The following is an 18,122-nucleotide window of genomic DNA, read 5'->3' on the forward strand; positions in this document are numbered from 1 at the left end:
TCTGCCCTTTCACGGCCAGGGAACTAAGATCTCATAAGTGGCACAGCCAAATTAAAAATTAAAAATAAAATTCGATGTGATAAACCCTTAAAGAAATTAGCACAAAATTTTTAAGGTCATGAACAATGTAAAGTAACCTGTAAAGGTTAAAGTACCAGCAAATATAACATAGCTATAACAGGCAGCAGCATGAATGCCCCTTGGGTCCTCCAAATTTCACAGTAAAGGGACCAAATAAAACTTTAACTCAGAAACTGAAGACTTTGAGGGCTTTGAGTATCTTGGGCCACAGCTGGACTCCTCTCACTTTCATCAGTGTCTAGGCAAAACCACTATCACGTTCTGTCTTGTCAAGTTACCTGAATGTCGTGTACTATATTTATTTCCTCATCTGTAACCAAAAAAAGGGGTTAAAATAAATGGTATCCTAAAGTCTACATAGTAAAAATACTAATAATCAAACATTTCCCTATTAAACATGAGTTAAAAGACCACTGTCCAAGATCATCATCAGCGTGGGGGCGGATAAAGTGGGGTTCTACACACTTGTCACCCTTGATCACAAGTTTATAAAATCGTCTTTAAAATTGTAGAACTAGACAGGCAGGCATACACACAACCCTATTTACTTTATGATAGCTTTTCTGGGAAGACTTAAACAATACTCTTCATATATATCACCAGACTTGGTTCCAAAACAAAGGCAGAGGATAAAAACTGTCCTCATAGAATAATAGTATCTCCATAAGTTGTTTTGGCAATGAGGACATCAGATTAATAAAAATTTCCACATATGGACCCTTTTAAAGGTGACATTCATTACCACATTTTTAAGGTTCTGATGCATGTTTAAAATTGTTTTAGTTCTCTAATATCAATTTCCCTATCTAGTATGTATCCTGAAGTCAAATAAATTATGTATCACCTACCCTAAATCTTATACCCCCTTATCCACTCAATTGATAACATAATTTCATTTACTGTAGAGTAGAATTACTATGTTGTCAAACATCACAGGTGGATGGTCCGGCCTCTCCTCTCGCCTCCATCTGCTGAAGCAGTAAATCAGCTGCGGGCCGGCCCATCCATCATGCTTTCTACTGCTTTGTACTCAGGCATGTGTGTGTGTGTGTGAGTGTATACACACACATACATGATCATTTTACAAACATGTCAAGAGAGCAAAATGCATTGTTGGGTAAATGCACTGTGCTAAGGCCTAAGAGGTTAGGGAAATTTCAAATTTCACATATGTACTGGGTTGGCCAAAGAGTTCCTTCTACCCTAATTTCCTGAAGCCACATCTTTACTTCACAAATACACATTCCTTAATCCAGTGGCTGGCCAGGTTCCTTCCTGAGCTCAATTTCTTCACGATCTTTAATGTGCCTAGTGCTCTCATTGCTTGAGAGCCCCAAGAGCCTGGGGCAGCTGAGACCCATTCTCCTCAAGTTTTACAGCTCTCTACAGACATATTTACAAAGTGTTACCTGAAAATACCAGGAACCTCCAGACATTCCATTTGTGTGCAGTTCATTAAAAAGAATTTACATTCGTTCCCCTGGTAAGAATTGTTTACTCCTCTGGCTGTCGTTTGAAAGGATGTGGTAAGTTCGAGTCGACAGAACTGTCTCTGGCCTTTTCCTCCCCCATCTTCACAGGCATTAGCCACTCCACAGGTGTAAACCTTTATGCCACAAGATGTTGAGTATGTAAAGAAGATGAGATCCGAAGCACAACTTGGCTTGATTATAATGCACCTCCAGGGATTCAGTAAAAGCCACAGCCAGGTTCTGAAGATTATTAAAAAAGGTAATTAGGAAAACATTTTGGACCTGGGCCTCAAATTGCACTCAGTGAGCTAAACGATGCAGGCACAACCTGAAATGCATGTTCAAGCTTCTCATTAATGCCCTTTTCCCAAGTGTAATGTGAGGAATGTACCACTAGAGAGCAGCCACTTCCCTGGACCATAAAGAAGGCCGAGTGCATTGATGCTTTTGACTGGGGTGTTGGAGAAGACCCTCGAAAAACCCTTGAACTGTGAGATCAAATCAGTCAATCCTAAAGGAAATTAACCCTGAATATTCACTGCAGTGACTGAAGCTCCAGTACTTCAGCTACCTGATGCGAAGAACTAACTCACTGGAGAAGACCCTGATGCTAGGAAAGATTGAAGGCAGGAGGAGAAGGGAGCAACAGAGATGAGATGGCTGGATGGCATCACCAACTCAGTGGACAGGAGTTTGAGCAAACTCCAAGAAAAGTGAAAGACACGGAAGCCTGGCATGCTGCAGTCCATGGGGTCTCAAAGAGTTGGACACAAATAAGTGACTGAACAACCAACAACTATTTCCTTTAGGGAAAAAATGCTGTTAAATACACTGGTTTAATCACAATGAGATACCACTTCACACCCAGGAGAATGGCTGTAATCAAAGAGACAAAGTGGTGGAGAGGATGATGAGAAAGCGGAAACTTCCTACTGTACTGACGGGAATATAATATAGTACACCCCCTGTGGATAACCATAAAAACCAGCAATCCCACTTGTGTAGACTCACCAAGATACATGAAAACATGTTCACATGGACACATTTATGAACATTCATGGCAGCATGCTGCGTGATGGCCCCAAACTGGAAACTGATCAACTGGTAAATGGCTGAACAATGTAAGACAGACTGTTCAGTATTAAAACAACGACAGTACAGGTGAAATGAACCTCAAAACATTATGCTAAGTGAAACAGGTACAAAATGCTATATTTAATATGAGTTTGATTTCACTTACATGATATACTCAGAAAAGGCAAGTTTATGGACAGAAACCATATTAGTGGTTGCCTTGAGAGGCAGGAAGGAAAAGAGGGAAGGAGTGAAGACTGACCCCAAGAGGGGTTCGTGAAAATTTGGGGAACATGATGAAAATGAACTAAATCTGGGTTATGGTGATGTTGGCACGTGTGTGAGAGTCAACTCAGTTGTGTCCAACTCTTTGAGACACCACGGACTGTAGGCCACCAGACTCCTCTGTCCATGGGGTTCTCCAGGCAAGAATACTGGAGTGGGTTGCCATGCCCTCCTCCAGGGGATCTTCCCGACCCAGGGATCGAATCCACATCTCTTACGTCTCCTGCGTTGGCAGGCGGGTTCTTTACCACTAGTGCCACCTGGGAAGCCCTGATTTGACACAACTCTATATTTACTAAACCATAGATTGTAAACCTAGTGGGTCAGTTTTTTTATCTTATGAATTACAATTCAATCAATCTGGCTCCTAAGAAAGCACATTGATTTAGTACTGCATTAAAATACATAATGAAGAAATGAAGCGAGGAGGAACCTAGAGGACTGTGTTAGAATGTAGTACAAATAGCCACTGTGTCGTTCAGTCCTGAGCTCTGGTCTCCAGACAGGAAAAAAGATAATTGTTTGCAGACGAATAGGGGGAAATCAGGGAATTTATGGTTAAGCACGAACTTTATTACTTTTGGCCAAAAACCAAAGCAGAAACTTTTTTTTTTTTTTAAACAAAGGGAAGTTGCAAAGTCTCAGGCAGAACACAAATATTTTCTGAATCTACATCAATATTTTGAAGGGATTTAGCACACTGCTGTTAAAAGGTACTGGTGTATATAATAAAATCACATACTTGAGACATTCAGGGAAGAGAAGCACAGACACAGCTATACCAAGGAAACTTACAGTTTATGAATTTAAAACTCCCCATTTAAATTTGAGAAAAAACTTTAGGCATGACAAATATATGGGACCAAAAAGTTTCTTAAGGTCTTCTAAGATACTCAACAGCTAAGTTTCACAGAGGGATGTAGTACTATATGGGCTTACCTGTGGCTCAGCGGTAAAAGAATCCACGTGCAATGCAGGGGACTCGAGTTCAAGCTCTCAGTTCAGTCCCTAAGGTCAGGAAGATCGTCTGGAGAAGGGAATGGCAACCCACTCCAGTATTCCTGCCTGGGAAATCCCATGGACAGAAGAGCCTGGTGGGCGACTGTCCATGGGGGTCACAAGAGTTGGAGACAACTTAGCAAGTAAACCACCACCACTGGTAAAAGTTCTGACCACTTAATTCTCACCCTTCCAAAAGCATAAATCAGCCAGGGCAAGTAGGATAAAAAAAAATTTTTAACCTGTGCATAATATACTAATCAAAATAGGTTTTTCAGGAACCCCACAATTTAAGCAGGCATGAGACCTCTGCAATGTTAGTAACAACTGAAAGGGTATGTAAGTGTATGAGCAACCAGTATGTGAACCACGAGACAGCCAAAAGGCACTCACTGAGAGTTTTGGAGGTCCAGCCCCAGAGCAGCACTGGACGATGGAAGGTTCTTTGCCTTCTCTGATACCGACAGGACAAAGGATCTGAGGCAGGTCTGAAAGGGCTGGGGTTTTAAAAGGGCTGGGGTTTTCTAGGCCTCATCAACTAACTAGTGAAAGTTCAAAACTAACCAGTGAAAGTTCAAATCGATGATAAAGCCCCTGAAGTTAAGCGTTAGTTGCTCAGCTGTGTCCGACTCTTTGCCATCCCATGGACTGTAGCCCACCAGGTTCCTCTGTCCATGGAGTTCTCCAGGCAAAAATACTGGAGTGGGTAGCCATTCCCTTCTCCAGGGGATCTTTGAGATCTAGGAATCGAACCCAAGTCACCTACATTGTCTGAACTACCAGGGAAGCCCCTGAGGGAAGGGTTGATAAAGCCCCTAGGAACAGATTGAATCAAACACACGTCTGAAAATACACCACTTAGAAACAAAATTCAGGACTTTTCTGGTGATCCAGTGGTTTAAGAATCCATCTGCCAAGGCAGGGAACGTGGATTCAATCCCTGATCAAGGAAGATGCCACATGTCATGGGGCAACTAAGTTCACAGGCCATAACTACTGAGCCTGGGCTCTGGAGCCCATAAGCCCTAACCACTGAGCCCTAGAGCACGCGCTCTGCAACAAGAGAAGTCACCGGAATGAGAAGCCTGCGCACAGCAACTGGAGAGCAACTAAAGCAAGCCCGAGCATGGCAAAGACCCAGTGCAGCCGCAAATAACGAAAATAAAAGTTAAAAAACTATTCCTTTAAATTAGCATAGATGTAAATCAGAAAACCTCAACACACACACACACACACACACACCCTTGCTGAAAACTAATCACAATGTAGAATGTCAACATACTTCCCTCCAGTGATAGGTCAAAGAACCAAAAGAAAAAAACAGCCATAAACAGACAACTGAGAACACAATCAGCTAGAGTGATATAATACACATACAGAAACTGCATTACTGCAACATAGGGCTTTTCAAGAATTCACAACAATCATGATAGAACCGAAAGAAATTAAGAAAAAGACATTATTTGGAATTTAAAAATATACTTCTAAACTCACAGATCAAAGCAAAACATGGAATGAACATTTATAAAATACTTAGAAGTGAACATTAATGAAAACAATACAAGTAAAACCAAGTGGGATCCAGCAAATGATATTTTATAAAGTAAATCGTACTTAAAATGACTTACACATCCTAAATGGTTGTATAACCACTAAGACACTGAATTGATAATTAAGTTTTCCTCAAAAAAAAAGGAGGTCAAGGTGATTTTATACGTAAGTTCTATTACATGTTGAATAAATGGTTGTTTCAGTGTTAAATAATTCAGAGAAAAGAAGAGAAAGAATACTTCATCCTGTGTGTCAGTTAGCTCCTGGTTAGACAAACTGACCACTGGAGTAGAATACAAAGCCTCACGCATTTACTTACAAGGAAACTGGCCATGTAGGAAAAGGCCCCAAAGAAAGGATGTTACTAAGCAGTATGAAGAAAACTGGTCATCACATAATAAAAAATATCCAATACTAAAAAAAAAAATTTCCTCTCACACACATACACAAATCAATTCCAGGTGGATTAAAGGCTACATATAAGAAACTTTATTAGAATAAATGATAGATTTCTTAAGACACAAAAAAGAACATGTAAATACATTAAAGTTAAGTTTTCTGTACCAAAATACAAAGTGAAGAGCTAAGCCACAAACCGAGAGAAGGTAATGTACAATAAAAATAAATGGAAAAATTAGTATCCTATTATGAAGAACTCTAAGGTAAACAAGGAAAAAAATGGAAAAAAGGAGCATTTCACAGAAGAAACCAGTCGACTAATAATCATGGGAATATTTTCAACTCAACAATCAAGAAAATGCAAACTAAAGCCATAATAAACTATCATCTTACACTTAACAGATTGGCAAATGAATCATGTCTTACAACAGCAAGTAAATAATAAATCATTTTCCAAAATAGTTGTGTAAACTGGCACAACCATTTTGGAAAATAATTTCACTGTTTATAAAGCTGATCAAGCAAACTCTGCTTCTGGATATGTACTTTAGAAAAAACCTGCACATGCATGCATACCAAGAAACTGTGTTCAAATGTTCACTTTAGCACTGCAGAGCAAAAACAGGGAAAATACCCAACAAATTTTAAAAGTGAACCTGCTGAATGAAAAGATCAAACTACTAAGACTACATAATGATACTATTCTTTATAAAGCTCGCCAACGTAAGAGTACACAACATGTAGCTTTCATATTTGTATGAAAACAAAAAACAGCAAAGAAACCAATGACTCAGGATAGTACTTACCTCTAGTGAGAACAGCTGGCTGGGGATTGGAACTGAGAAGGAACAAAAGGCACAGTCAGGACTACCAGGAATGTTGTTAATAATTAGGGACTGAACTGAATGCACAGGTGTTTCATCACTATGCTTAAAAACTTACATGTCACACACATTACACTTATGTATCAAATATTAAATATAGAAATACAGTCATCAGTGGTTACCAGAGGCAGTGTAAGGGGTGGGAGAAATAGGTAAAGGGGGTCAAAAGGTATCAATACAAATTCCAGATATTAAAAAATAAGTCCTGGGGATGTAACGTATGGCATTGTGACTATAGTTAATAGTGCTGTGTGGCATATCTGAAAGGAGCTGAGAGAATAGATCTTAAAACTTCTCAAGGAAAAAAACTATGATGATGGATTCTTGTGGTGACCATTTCACAATGTATATGTATACTGAATCATTATGTTGTACACATAAAACTTATACCAATATCTCAATATAATAAATGGAAATAAGTGACCAAAAGATGAGAAGTAGTGACCAGAAATACTTTTATACTGCTAAGCAGCAGCTATGAAAAAGAAAATCCTTCCTTAAATAGACATACTTTTAGGTGGAACAGCAGAACTTTTTAGTCAGAGGAATATTGGTTAACCAGTGACTAGTTGTAAATCTTGGACAAGTTACTTCCTGTATCTGAGTAACTCTCAATTGCAAAATTACTGTAAAGATTAAAATGTTATTATAAAGTGACTGATGCAGGCATTAAACTATAGTTATTAATAAACAAATTGTAGTTGTCAGTACGCCCCATGATTACTACCCAAATTTAAGAAATCTCATATAGTTCAAGTAGGCTGAGTTTAGCCTCAACCAATAAAATAATGGAAAAATGACTTGTTAAAACAATAAAAATCACCAGAATTTTTGCACTACAATAGAATTCTCAGAGTTCCCTTCAGAGAAACTATCCTACTGTTTTCATACCCATGACACATTTATTTTGCAACCAGGTTATCTTGTACTTCTTCCTCTCTCCACCTATTTCTCTCTCCTTTCCCCATCCACCTCCTCTGGCAAACACATGTTTGTTCTTGTATGACTATGATGAGACTAATTCTCTTGGATGACTTACAAATGGATCTTCAGGTGGTTTCCAAGGAAGAGTTTCAGAAAACTTTTTAGCAATGGCAAGACAGGCAGAAAACAAAATTAAAGATTCACGAGGTTACTAATCGGAAGGGCAACATCTTAATGCATAAACAGTCTTATTTCTAAATAGGATAAGTCTACAACTGCTGAACAGACAATTGCTCAGTCAGTTGCCTTTAACCTCTTTAAGGGTTAACAAAAATCTTCGTATTTTCTGTTAAACATAAAGATCCTTTCTTTGGAGAAAAAAATATTTCAGCCAACCGACTAAATCAATTTTGTATTTGAAGGATGGAGAATAAACAATTACATCATTTTGAAAAGATTCTATGAAAGCAATCAAACAAAAGCAAAGTTACATACACTATACAGAAATAATAATAGATACATAATACTCATATTCCTATTCATAATAGATACATGCAATATATTTTGAATCAATAAACAGCACTGATGTGAATCCAACTTTCTGATCTCTGTACTTGGTAGTATATGAGAGTTTTACTATTTTGATTTGCTGGAATATTACTACACAAATTTATATATGGTTTTGAGAAAATATTATAGAGAAGTTCTTTTGCTACTTGTCACTCTACATAAAGCACTTTAATCTTTTCATACCATTGTCAGGTCCTTCAAGGCTATACTTCTGATGGCCCACACATAATGTAACAGTTAGCCACGTGTTGTTTACTTCACATTACTTCCCTTAGCAGTAGTTCATATTTTACGGGTAGCAAGAGTAGCAACTTAGTAGTTAGATGACTCCTGTATTGAAAAAACTAGTAATGGAAACGTAACACCTTCATGCTCCCAAATGCTATACTCATGACAAAGGCAGAAATAAAAGAAAAAAAAATTTTTAATAACCTTAGAATAAAAGATCCACTCCCCCTCAAAATAAATATAACATTAGGCAACCATACCTAGACAAGCATTATAATACAGGAAGTCCATTAGACCTGGGAAAGAGCTGAAGCCAGGTTTTGAGCCTTATTCTCCATATGCAGCCAGTTATAGCCAGTCCAGTAAGTACTACAGAGTGAACTGCGTTGGGGGTTGACTGAAATACGGTTACAGTTGTACAAGAGAACATCAGTTCAGACCCAGCAATGACTTATGGACTTGCTCACAAGCTGACAGCAAAAATTGCCATAATTTGAGAACATTTAAGTTGGCTTCATGAAAGACCTTTCTCTGCTAGCTAAGTTCTCTTAAATTTTCTTTATCTTGTTTTTTTTTGCTTGAATATACACAAAGCACTAGCTTTTGTAATGTGGCTTTTTGCCTCTCTGTACTGAAAAAGCCTAGGCTGTCATTTAACAAGGCCCATCACAGCTGCTAGGCAGTTAACTTCAGGTTCTGCATCGCCCCAGCTTCCTCATGAACAAGATGACTGACAGCAGTAAACTATACCAAATTCTAAGGCATAATAACTAAAGGAGGATTCAAGAACGTGTGGAAGAGAAGTACCAAACTGCACTGCAAATACAAAATAGAATAATTTAATATTCTTCATACATATTTATAAAAATATATACATATAATGAATAAGCCACTTTATAATGCTGGTAAAACCGAAGAGCTGTTAGATCAACAGCTGTATAAATAGCCTGCCTTCAAAGCAATGGAAAGAAATATTTTCAATTAAAATTCAGTAAGTACACTGGAGAGAATATAACAGAAAAAAAACTAGTTTCATCTTCCTTTGCTTTTCCAATATCTTTTATTGGTAAAGAGGGATATGAACTAATCAACAGTTCAACTAAAGTCTGTAAAGGGTTTTTGAGTTCAATTTCTCATAATAAATAAATCCAGATTCTGTACAGTTAGAAAAACTATGATGGTGGCAGACAGCAAAATAGAAAGATAATAAATCTCAGATTCAGAATGAAATAATTAAATCAAAGAGTGTTAAACATATTTTTGGGGTTGCCTCATTAGGGAGTCATGTAATGGACACTACTCCCATTCAAGGTCTCTCAAATGGGCACTAGAATAATGCTGACTCTAAAGCCTTCTCCTCTAATAATCTCATCTGGTTCCGTTTTTTATTACTATGAAACAAAACCCCTTTCACATGAAAAAATAAGTGTAGATTCATTCAGATGGAATCGTTCATTTAGATCTTTTGGTGTCCTAACAAGTCAAACTGAAATGAAGCCTATAATCCTATAGGCTGACACTCAGAAAGATGAAACATTTTTCCTACTTCTGTAAATATCCAAGGAACTGACAAGTCAACACCTAGAAAAAAGCAAGGCATAAATTCATCAGCACCAAGGAGAAATGATCTTCAAATGGAGCAGGTCTGTTAGGAGTCCTGGTACCTCTGTGTTGATGAACAGGTTCTAATCTTCCCAGAGGAAAAATCCAATGCCTAAGGTTAATGCCTTTAGGCAAAAGGTAAAGCTCAGCAAGCGACTTCATTCTGCATGTTCATTCATCCACACTTAAAAAAAAAGTTAATTTCAAGGTTCTGGCACTCCACTCCGTTAAACCTTTCTTTTTTTTTTTGGAGGAGGAGGTTTCAGCTTGGACTGTCTTCTTTCCCTACTTCATTATTTGTTAAAGTGGGAAATATCAACTTTATTACTAGTAATTCTTCGGCTACCATTCCAAAAGTTGCACTCAGTCACATACAACAGTTTACATTTACATGACACTCTAGTAATAGTTAAAACTGCTCGAAGGTGGCCATTACAAAATCCTGCTTGTCTTTCTTGCCTATCAGATATGACTAAACTGTTGGTGACTGGAACTCAAGTCACATACAGTCAACCACATTGCTGGATCCATGACCTACATCTCGGATTTGGCTAGTTAAACAGGCACACACAGCTACACCTGCTCCAGCTCTGCAGTGAGACACAGATCCAACAAGCTCCCACCTGAAAAGACAGAGAAGAATGTTATCTTAAATCATGATTTGCTTCACTCATAAGACAAAACAAAACCTCCCTATTAAGAGACAGGTTTTGAAAGACAGTAAGCTATCCCCAAACATTTCTATTAACTACATCTAGCAGCATTTTCCTTTTTATGGATCATAGCCTTGTCATGGCGCAGGGGCTTGTGGGATTCAATGAAGCTATGAGCCATGCCACGCAGGGCACTCTAGATGGATGGGTCATAGTGAAAAGTTCTGACAAAACATGGTCCACTGGAGGATGAAATGGCAATCTACTCCATTATTCCTGCTGCAAGAACCCCATGAACAGATGAAAATGCAAAAAGATATGATACCAGAAGTTTGAGCCCCCCAGGTCAGAGGTGTCCAATATGCTGTTGGGGAAGAGTGGAGTGAAGTACTAGGTTGGTGCAAAAGTAACTGTGGCTTCTCATTGTGGAACTCTGCTGTTTGATATTGGAATACATTTTTTTTTTTTGGAATACATTCTTAAATGCTTTATGTTATACATCATTTTAATGTGCATTTCTTGCTTTATGTTTTTTTTTGCTAATGACTTATTATTTGCTATTTATATTTATTTTAGATTATAGAAATGATGTTAGACAAAACGCCAATTCAAGTGATTTTTTGAGTTCAAAATGGGTTGTAAAGCAGCACAGACAACTTGCAACTTCAACAATGCATCTGGCCCAGGAACTGCTAACGAACATACAGTGAGGGTGGTTCAAGAAGTTTTGCAAAGATGATGAGAGCCTTGAAGATGAGGAGCACAGTGGCTGGCCGTCAGAATTTGAATGAACCAATTGAGACCAACAGAACAGTATGAAAAGGAAGAAAGATATGACACTGAAAGACAAACCCACCAAGTCAGCAGGCACCCAATATGCTCCTGGAGAAGAGTAGGGAAATAGCTCCAGAAGGAATGAAGAGGCTGAGCCAAAGTGGAAATGACACCCAGCTGTGGATGCGACTGGCGATGGAAGTAAAGTCTGATGTGGTAAAGAATGATACTGCATAGGAACCTGGAATGTTAGGTCCATGAATCAAGGTAAATTGGAAGCGGTCAAACAGGAGATGGCAAGAGTGAATATCGACATTTTAGCAATCAGTTAGCGGTCAAACAGGAGATGGCAAGAGTGAATATCGACATTTTAGCAATCAGTGAACTAAAATGGACTGGAATGGGCAAATTTAATTCCGATTACCATTATATCTACTACTGTGGACAAGAATCCCTTAGAAGAAATGGAGTAGCCCTCATATCAATAAAACAGTCCAAAATGCAGTACTTGGGTGCAATCTCAAAATGACAGAATGATCTTAGTTTGTTTAGAAGGCAAAACATTCAATCACAGAAATCCATGTCTATGCCCCAACCACTAATGCCAAAGAAGATGAAGTTGAATGGTTCTATGAAGACTTACAAGACTTTCTAGAACACCCCCCAAAAGAAGTCCTTTTCATTATATAGGACTGGCATGCAAAAGCAGGAAGTCAAGATATACCTGGAGTAACAGGCAAGTTTGGCCTTGGAGTACAAAATGAAGCAGGGCAAAGACTGACATTTTTGCCAAGAGAACACACCGGTCATGGCAAACACTATCTTCCAACAACACAAGAGATGACTCTACACATGGACATCACCAGATGGTCAATACTGAAATCAGACTGATTAAATTCTTTGCAGCTGAAGATGAAGAAACTCTATACACTCAGCAAAAACAAGACCAGGACCTGACTGTGGCTAAGGTCATGAACTCCTTAATGCAAACATCAGACTTAAACTGAAGAAAGTAGGGAGAATCACTAGGCTATTCAGGTATGACCTAAATCTAATCCCTTATGATAAAGTATTCAATGGACTAGATCTAGTAGACAGAGTGCTTGAAGAACTGTGAACAGAGGTTTGTAACACTGGATAGGAGACAGTGACCAAAACCATTCCCAAGAAAAAGAAATGCAAAAAGGCAAAATGATTGTCTGAGGAGGCCTTACAAATAGCTGAGGAAAGAAGAGAAGCAAAAGGCAAAGGAGAAAAGGAAAGATATACCTATCTGACTGCAGAGTTCCAAAGAACAGCAAGGAGAGATAAGAAAGCTTTCCTCCATGAACAATGCAAAGAAATAGAGGAGAACAACAGAATGGGAAAGACTAAGAGATCTGTTAAAGAAGATTAGATTCCAAGGGAATATTTCATACAAAGATGGGCACAATAAAGGACAGAAATGGTATGGACCTAACAGAAGCAGGAGAGAAACTGTACAAAAAAGAAACTGCACAAAAAAACTGTACAAAAAAGGTCTTAATGACTCAGATAACCATGATGCTGTAATCACTCAGCTAGAGTCAGATATCCTGGAGTGTGAAGTAAAGAGGGCCTTGGGAAGCATTACTACAAACAAAGCTAGTGGAGGTGATGGAATTCCTGTTGAGCTATTTCAGAACCTAAAAGATGATGCTGTGAAATGCTGTATTCAATATGCCAGCAAATTTGGAAAACTCAGCAGTGGCCACAGGACTGGAAAAGGTCAGTTTTCATTGCAATCCCAAAGAAGGGCAATGCCCAAAATTTTCAAACTACTGCACAACTGTGCTCATTTCAATGCTAGCAAACTAATGCTCAAAATCCTTCAAGCTAAGCTTCAGCAGTAAGTAAACTGAGAACTTCCAGATGTACAAGCTGGGTTTAGAAAAGGCAGAGGAACCAGAGATCAAATTGTCAAATTTGTTGGATCGTGGAGAAAGCAGGGGAGTCCAGAAAAGTATCTAGTTGGGGACGGACAGGGAGGCCTGGCGTGCTGCGATTCATGGGGTCGCAAAGTCAGCCACGACTGAGTGACTGAACTCAACTGATGCTTCATTGACTTAGTTTTTGACTGTGTGGGTCAAAAAAAACTGGAAAAGTCTCAAAAAAATGGGAATACTAAACCACTTTACCTGTCTCCCAAGAAACAGGTATTAGAAATGCAGGTCAAGAAACAGCAATTAGAAATGGACATGAAACAACTGTTCAGTTCAGTTCAGTCGCTCAGTCGTGTCTGAATCTTTGCGACCCCATGAATCGCAGCACACCAGGCCTCCCTGTCCATCACCGTCTCCCGGAGTTCACTCAGACTCACATCCATTGAGTCTGTGATACCATCCAGCCATCTCATCCTCTGTCGTCCCCTTCTCCTCCTGCCCCCAATCCCTGCCAGCATCACAGTCTTTTCCAGTGAGTCAACTCTTCGCATGAAGTGGCCAAAGTACTGGAGCTTCAGCTTTAGCATCATTCCTTCCAAAGAAATCCCAGGGCTGATCTCCTTCAGAATGGACTGGTTGAATCTCCTTGCAGTCCAAGGGACCCTCAAGAGTCTTCTCCAACACCACAGTTCAAAAACATCAATTCTTCGGTGCTCAGCCTTCTTCACAGTCCAACTCTTACATCCATACATGACCACAGGAAAAACCATAGCCTTGACCAGACGGACCTTAGTCAGCAAAATATCTCTGCTTTTGAATATGCTATCTAGGTTGGTCATAACTTTTCTTCCAAGGAGTAAGCGTCTTTTAATTTCATGGCTGCAGTCACCATCTGCAGTGATTTTGGAGCCCCCCCAAAAAAGTCTGACACTGTTTCTACTGTTTCCCCATCTATTTGCCATAAAGTGATGGGACCGGATGCCATGATCTTCGTTTTCTGAATGTTGAGCTTTAAGCCAACTTTTTCGCTCTCCTCTTTCACTTTCATCAAGAGGCTTTTTAGCTCCTCTTCACTTTCTGCCATAAGGGTGGTGTCATCTGCGTATCTGAGGTTATTGATATTTCTCCCGGCAATCTTGGTTCCAGCTTGTGTTTCTTCCAGTCCAGCATCTCTCATGATGTACTCTGCATATAAGTTAAATAAGCAGGGTGACAATATACAGCCTTGACGTACTCCTTTTCCTATTTGGAACCAGTCTGTTGTTCCATGTCCAGTTCTAACTGTTGCTTCCTGACCTGCATACAGATTTCTCAAGAGGCAGGTCAGGTGGTCTGGTATTCCCATCTCTCTCAGAATATTCCACAGTTTATTTTGATCCACACAGTCAAAGGCTTTGGCATAGTCAATAAAGCAGAAATAGATGTGTTTCTGGAACTCTCTTGCTTCTTCCATGATCCAGAGGATGTTGGCAATTTGCTCTCTGGTTCCTCTGCCTTTTCTAAAACCAGCTTGAACATCAGGGAGTTCACGGTTCACGTATTGCTGAAGCCTGGCTTGAAGAATTTTGAGTATTACTTTACTAGCATGTGAGATGAGTGCAATTGTGCAGTAGTTTGAGCATTCTTTGGCATTGCCTTTCTTTGGGATTGGGATGAAAACGGACCTTTTCCAGTCCTGTGGCCACTGCTGAGTTTTCCAAATTTGCTGGCATATTGAGTGCAGCACTTTCACAGCATCATCTTTCAGGATTTGAAACAGCTCAACTGGAATTCCATCACCTCCACTAGCTTTGTTCATAGTGATTCTTTCAAAGGCCCACTTGACTTCACATTCCAAGATGTCTGGCGCTAGATGAGTGATCACATCATCTCATGATTATCTGGGTCATGAAGATCTTTTTCGTACAGTTTTGTGTATTCTTGCCACCTCTTCTTAATATCTTCTGCTTCTGTTAGGTCCGTACCATTTCTGTCCTTTATCAAGCCCATCTTTGCATGAAATGTTCCCTTGGTATCTCTAATTTTCTTAAAGAGATCTCTAGTCTTTCCCATTCTGTTGTTTTCCTCTATTTCTTTGCACTGATCGTTGAAGCAGGCTTTCTTATCTCTTCGTGCTATTCTTTGGAACTCTGCATTCAAATGCTTATATCTTTTCTTTTCTCCTTTGCTTTTCGCCTCTCTTCTTTTCACAGCTATTTGTAAGGCCTCCCCAGACAGCCATTTTGCTTTTTTGCATTTCTTTTCCATGGGGATGGTGGTCTTGATCCCTGTCTCCTGTACAATGTCACAAACCTCATTTTGGGTGAATTTAACTCAGATGACCGTTATATCTACTACTGTGGGCAGGAATCCCTCAGAAGAAATGGAGTAGCCATCATGGTCAACAAGAGAGTCTGAAATGCAGTACTTGGATGCAATCTCAAAAACGACAGAATGATCTCTGTTTGTCTCCAAGGCAAACCATTCAATATCACAGTTATCCAAGTCTATGCCCCAACCAGTAATGCTGAAGAAGCTGAAGTTGGAGAGTTTTATGAAGACCTACAAGACCTTTTAGAACTAACACCCAAAAAAGATGTCCTTTTCATTCTAGGGGACTGGAATGCAAAAGTAGAAGTCAAGAAACACCTGGAGTAACAGGCAAATTTGACCTTGGAATGTGGAATGAAGCAGGGCAAAGACTAATAGAGTTTTGCCAAGAAAATGCACTGGTCATAGCAAACACCCTCTTCCAACACAAGAGAAGACTCTACACATGGACATCACCAGATGGTCAACACCAAAATCAGATTGATTATATTCTTTGCAGCCAAAGATGGAGAAGCTCTATACAGTCAACAAAAACAAGACCAGGAGCTCACTGTGGCTCAGATCATGAACTCCTTATTACCAAATTCAGACTCAAATTGAAGAAAGTAGGGAAAACCGCTAGACCATTCAGGTATGACCTAAATCAAATCCCTTATGAAACAACTGACTGGTTCAAAATTAGGAAAGGAGTACAACAAGGCTGTATACTGACCCCGCTTATTCAACCTCTATGCAGAGTACATCATGTGAAATGCTCGGCTGGATGAAGCACAAGCTGGAGCCAAGATTGCGGGGAGACGTATCAACAACCTCAGATATGGAGATGATACCACTGTAATGGCAGAAAGTGAGGAAGAACTAGAGAGACTCCTGATGAGGTTTTGTGAAAGCTCATAGTGAAAAAGCTCGCTTGAAACTCAACCTTCAAAAAACTAGGATCAGGTCATTCATGGCAAACAAAAGAAGAAAAAGTGGAAGCAGTGACAGATTTTAATCTCTTGGGCTCCAAAATCACTGCAGACAGTGACTGCAGCCCTGAAATTAAAAGACACTTGCTCTTTGGAAGGAAAACTATGACAAACCTAGGGAGCATATTAAAAAGCAGACACATCACTTTGCCATCTAGTCAAAGGTCCATCTATTCAAAGCTATGGTTTTTCCTAGTAGTCATGTATGGATGTGAGAGTTGGACCATAACAAGACTGAGCACTGAAGAACTGATGCTTTTTTTCTGTGGTGTTAAAGAAGACTCTTGAGAGTCCCTTGGATTGCAAGATCCAGCCAGTCCATCCTAAACGAAATCAGTCCTGATATTCATTGGAAGGACTGATGCTGAAACTTCAAAACTTTGGCCACTTGATGCAAAGAGCCGACTCATTCCAAAAGACCCTGATGCTGTGAAAGATTGAAGGCCAGAGGACAAAGGGGCAGCAGAGGGCAAGATGATTAGATAGTATCACCAACTCAATAGACATGAGTTTGAGCAAACTCTGGTAGATAGTGAAGGTCAGGGGAGACTGGTGTGCTATAGTTCATGGGGTCACAGGGAGTCAGACACAACTCAGTGACTGAATACACAAAAAGCAACACCTTAGCACTCTAAAATAATCTGTTATTGGAAGACCCCATTAAAACATAAAGCAAACATAAAAGTTACCTATTCAGCACTGGATCAAATGCTTCCACTGTATTTAGATATGCATTGCCATTATGACCACCAACTGCAAAGATTTTGCCCATCACTGTTGCGATCCCCACTCCACCTCTGGGAGTGGTAAGGGCTGCTACATAATCCCATTTGTTGCTTCGAGGGTCATACCGCTCAACAGAACTCAGAGGAGAATTATCATCAAAACCACCTATGTAAAGGAAAAATTTTAAAACAGTATTATGTTTCATAGAAAGTAACCATTAAATCTCAATTCAAAAGCTTTTGAAAGCCAATCTTTTCAAAACATTTTAGAAAACCCAAATATCTATCACTACTACCAACTCTTATTACACATTTTCTACAATTCAAGATAATTTAAGTATTACTTTCCTCAGTGCTAGGATTAAAAATCTTAAAGTGAGAAAAACTGGAGTCCCTATATTTAAGTAGATGATTTAGGAAGAAAAAAACCCACAGACATTTAATTTTTCCTTAGCATCCTAGAGGCAAGCAAAAAATACTGAGATTCCTTCTGTCCATATATTCCTTCTGTGTATATATCAGATTTTTAAACAGTAAGGCTTGAGACTAGAATAAATCACACTAAATCACTTGACTCATTTAGGTAAGTCAAAATTTTCCAACTGTTTCCCTTAGTACTATAATTGCAATCATAATTGCAGAGATGGTGGACTATGATTGAATTCTTAGCAATTTTTGCCAAAACTGTATCTTCATGCTACAGTTCTCAATGCTGACAGTCC

The 18,122-nt window shown here is 39.3% G+C and overlaps 1 protein-coding gene across 1 annotated transcript in view; it reads right to left on the bottom strand.

The window, feature by feature from the left end:
- Positions 5,929–18,122, bottom strand: part of KLHL8 (kelch like family member 8) — a 62,506-nt gene continuing 50,312 nt past the window's right edge. Inside the window, exons 9-10 of the mRNA XM_018049708.1 lie at positions 17,365–17,566; positions 5,929–10,692 (exon numbers count right to left, since the gene is read on the bottom strand). Coding sequence (XP_017905197.1) covers positions 10,569–10,692; positions 17,365–17,566 — 326 coding nt within the window. The 3' untranslated portion in view covers positions 5,929–10,568. The remainder of the gene's footprint in view (positions 10,693–17,364; positions 17,567–18,122) is intronic.

The sequence above is a fragment of the Capra hircus genome, chromosome 6 (assembly GCF_001704415.2).
Source record: "Capra hircus breed San Clemente chromosome 6, ASM170441v1, whole genome shotgun sequence".
NCBI classification, from domain to species: Eukaryota; Metazoa; Chordata; class Mammalia; order Artiodactyla; family Bovidae; genus Capra; species Capra hircus.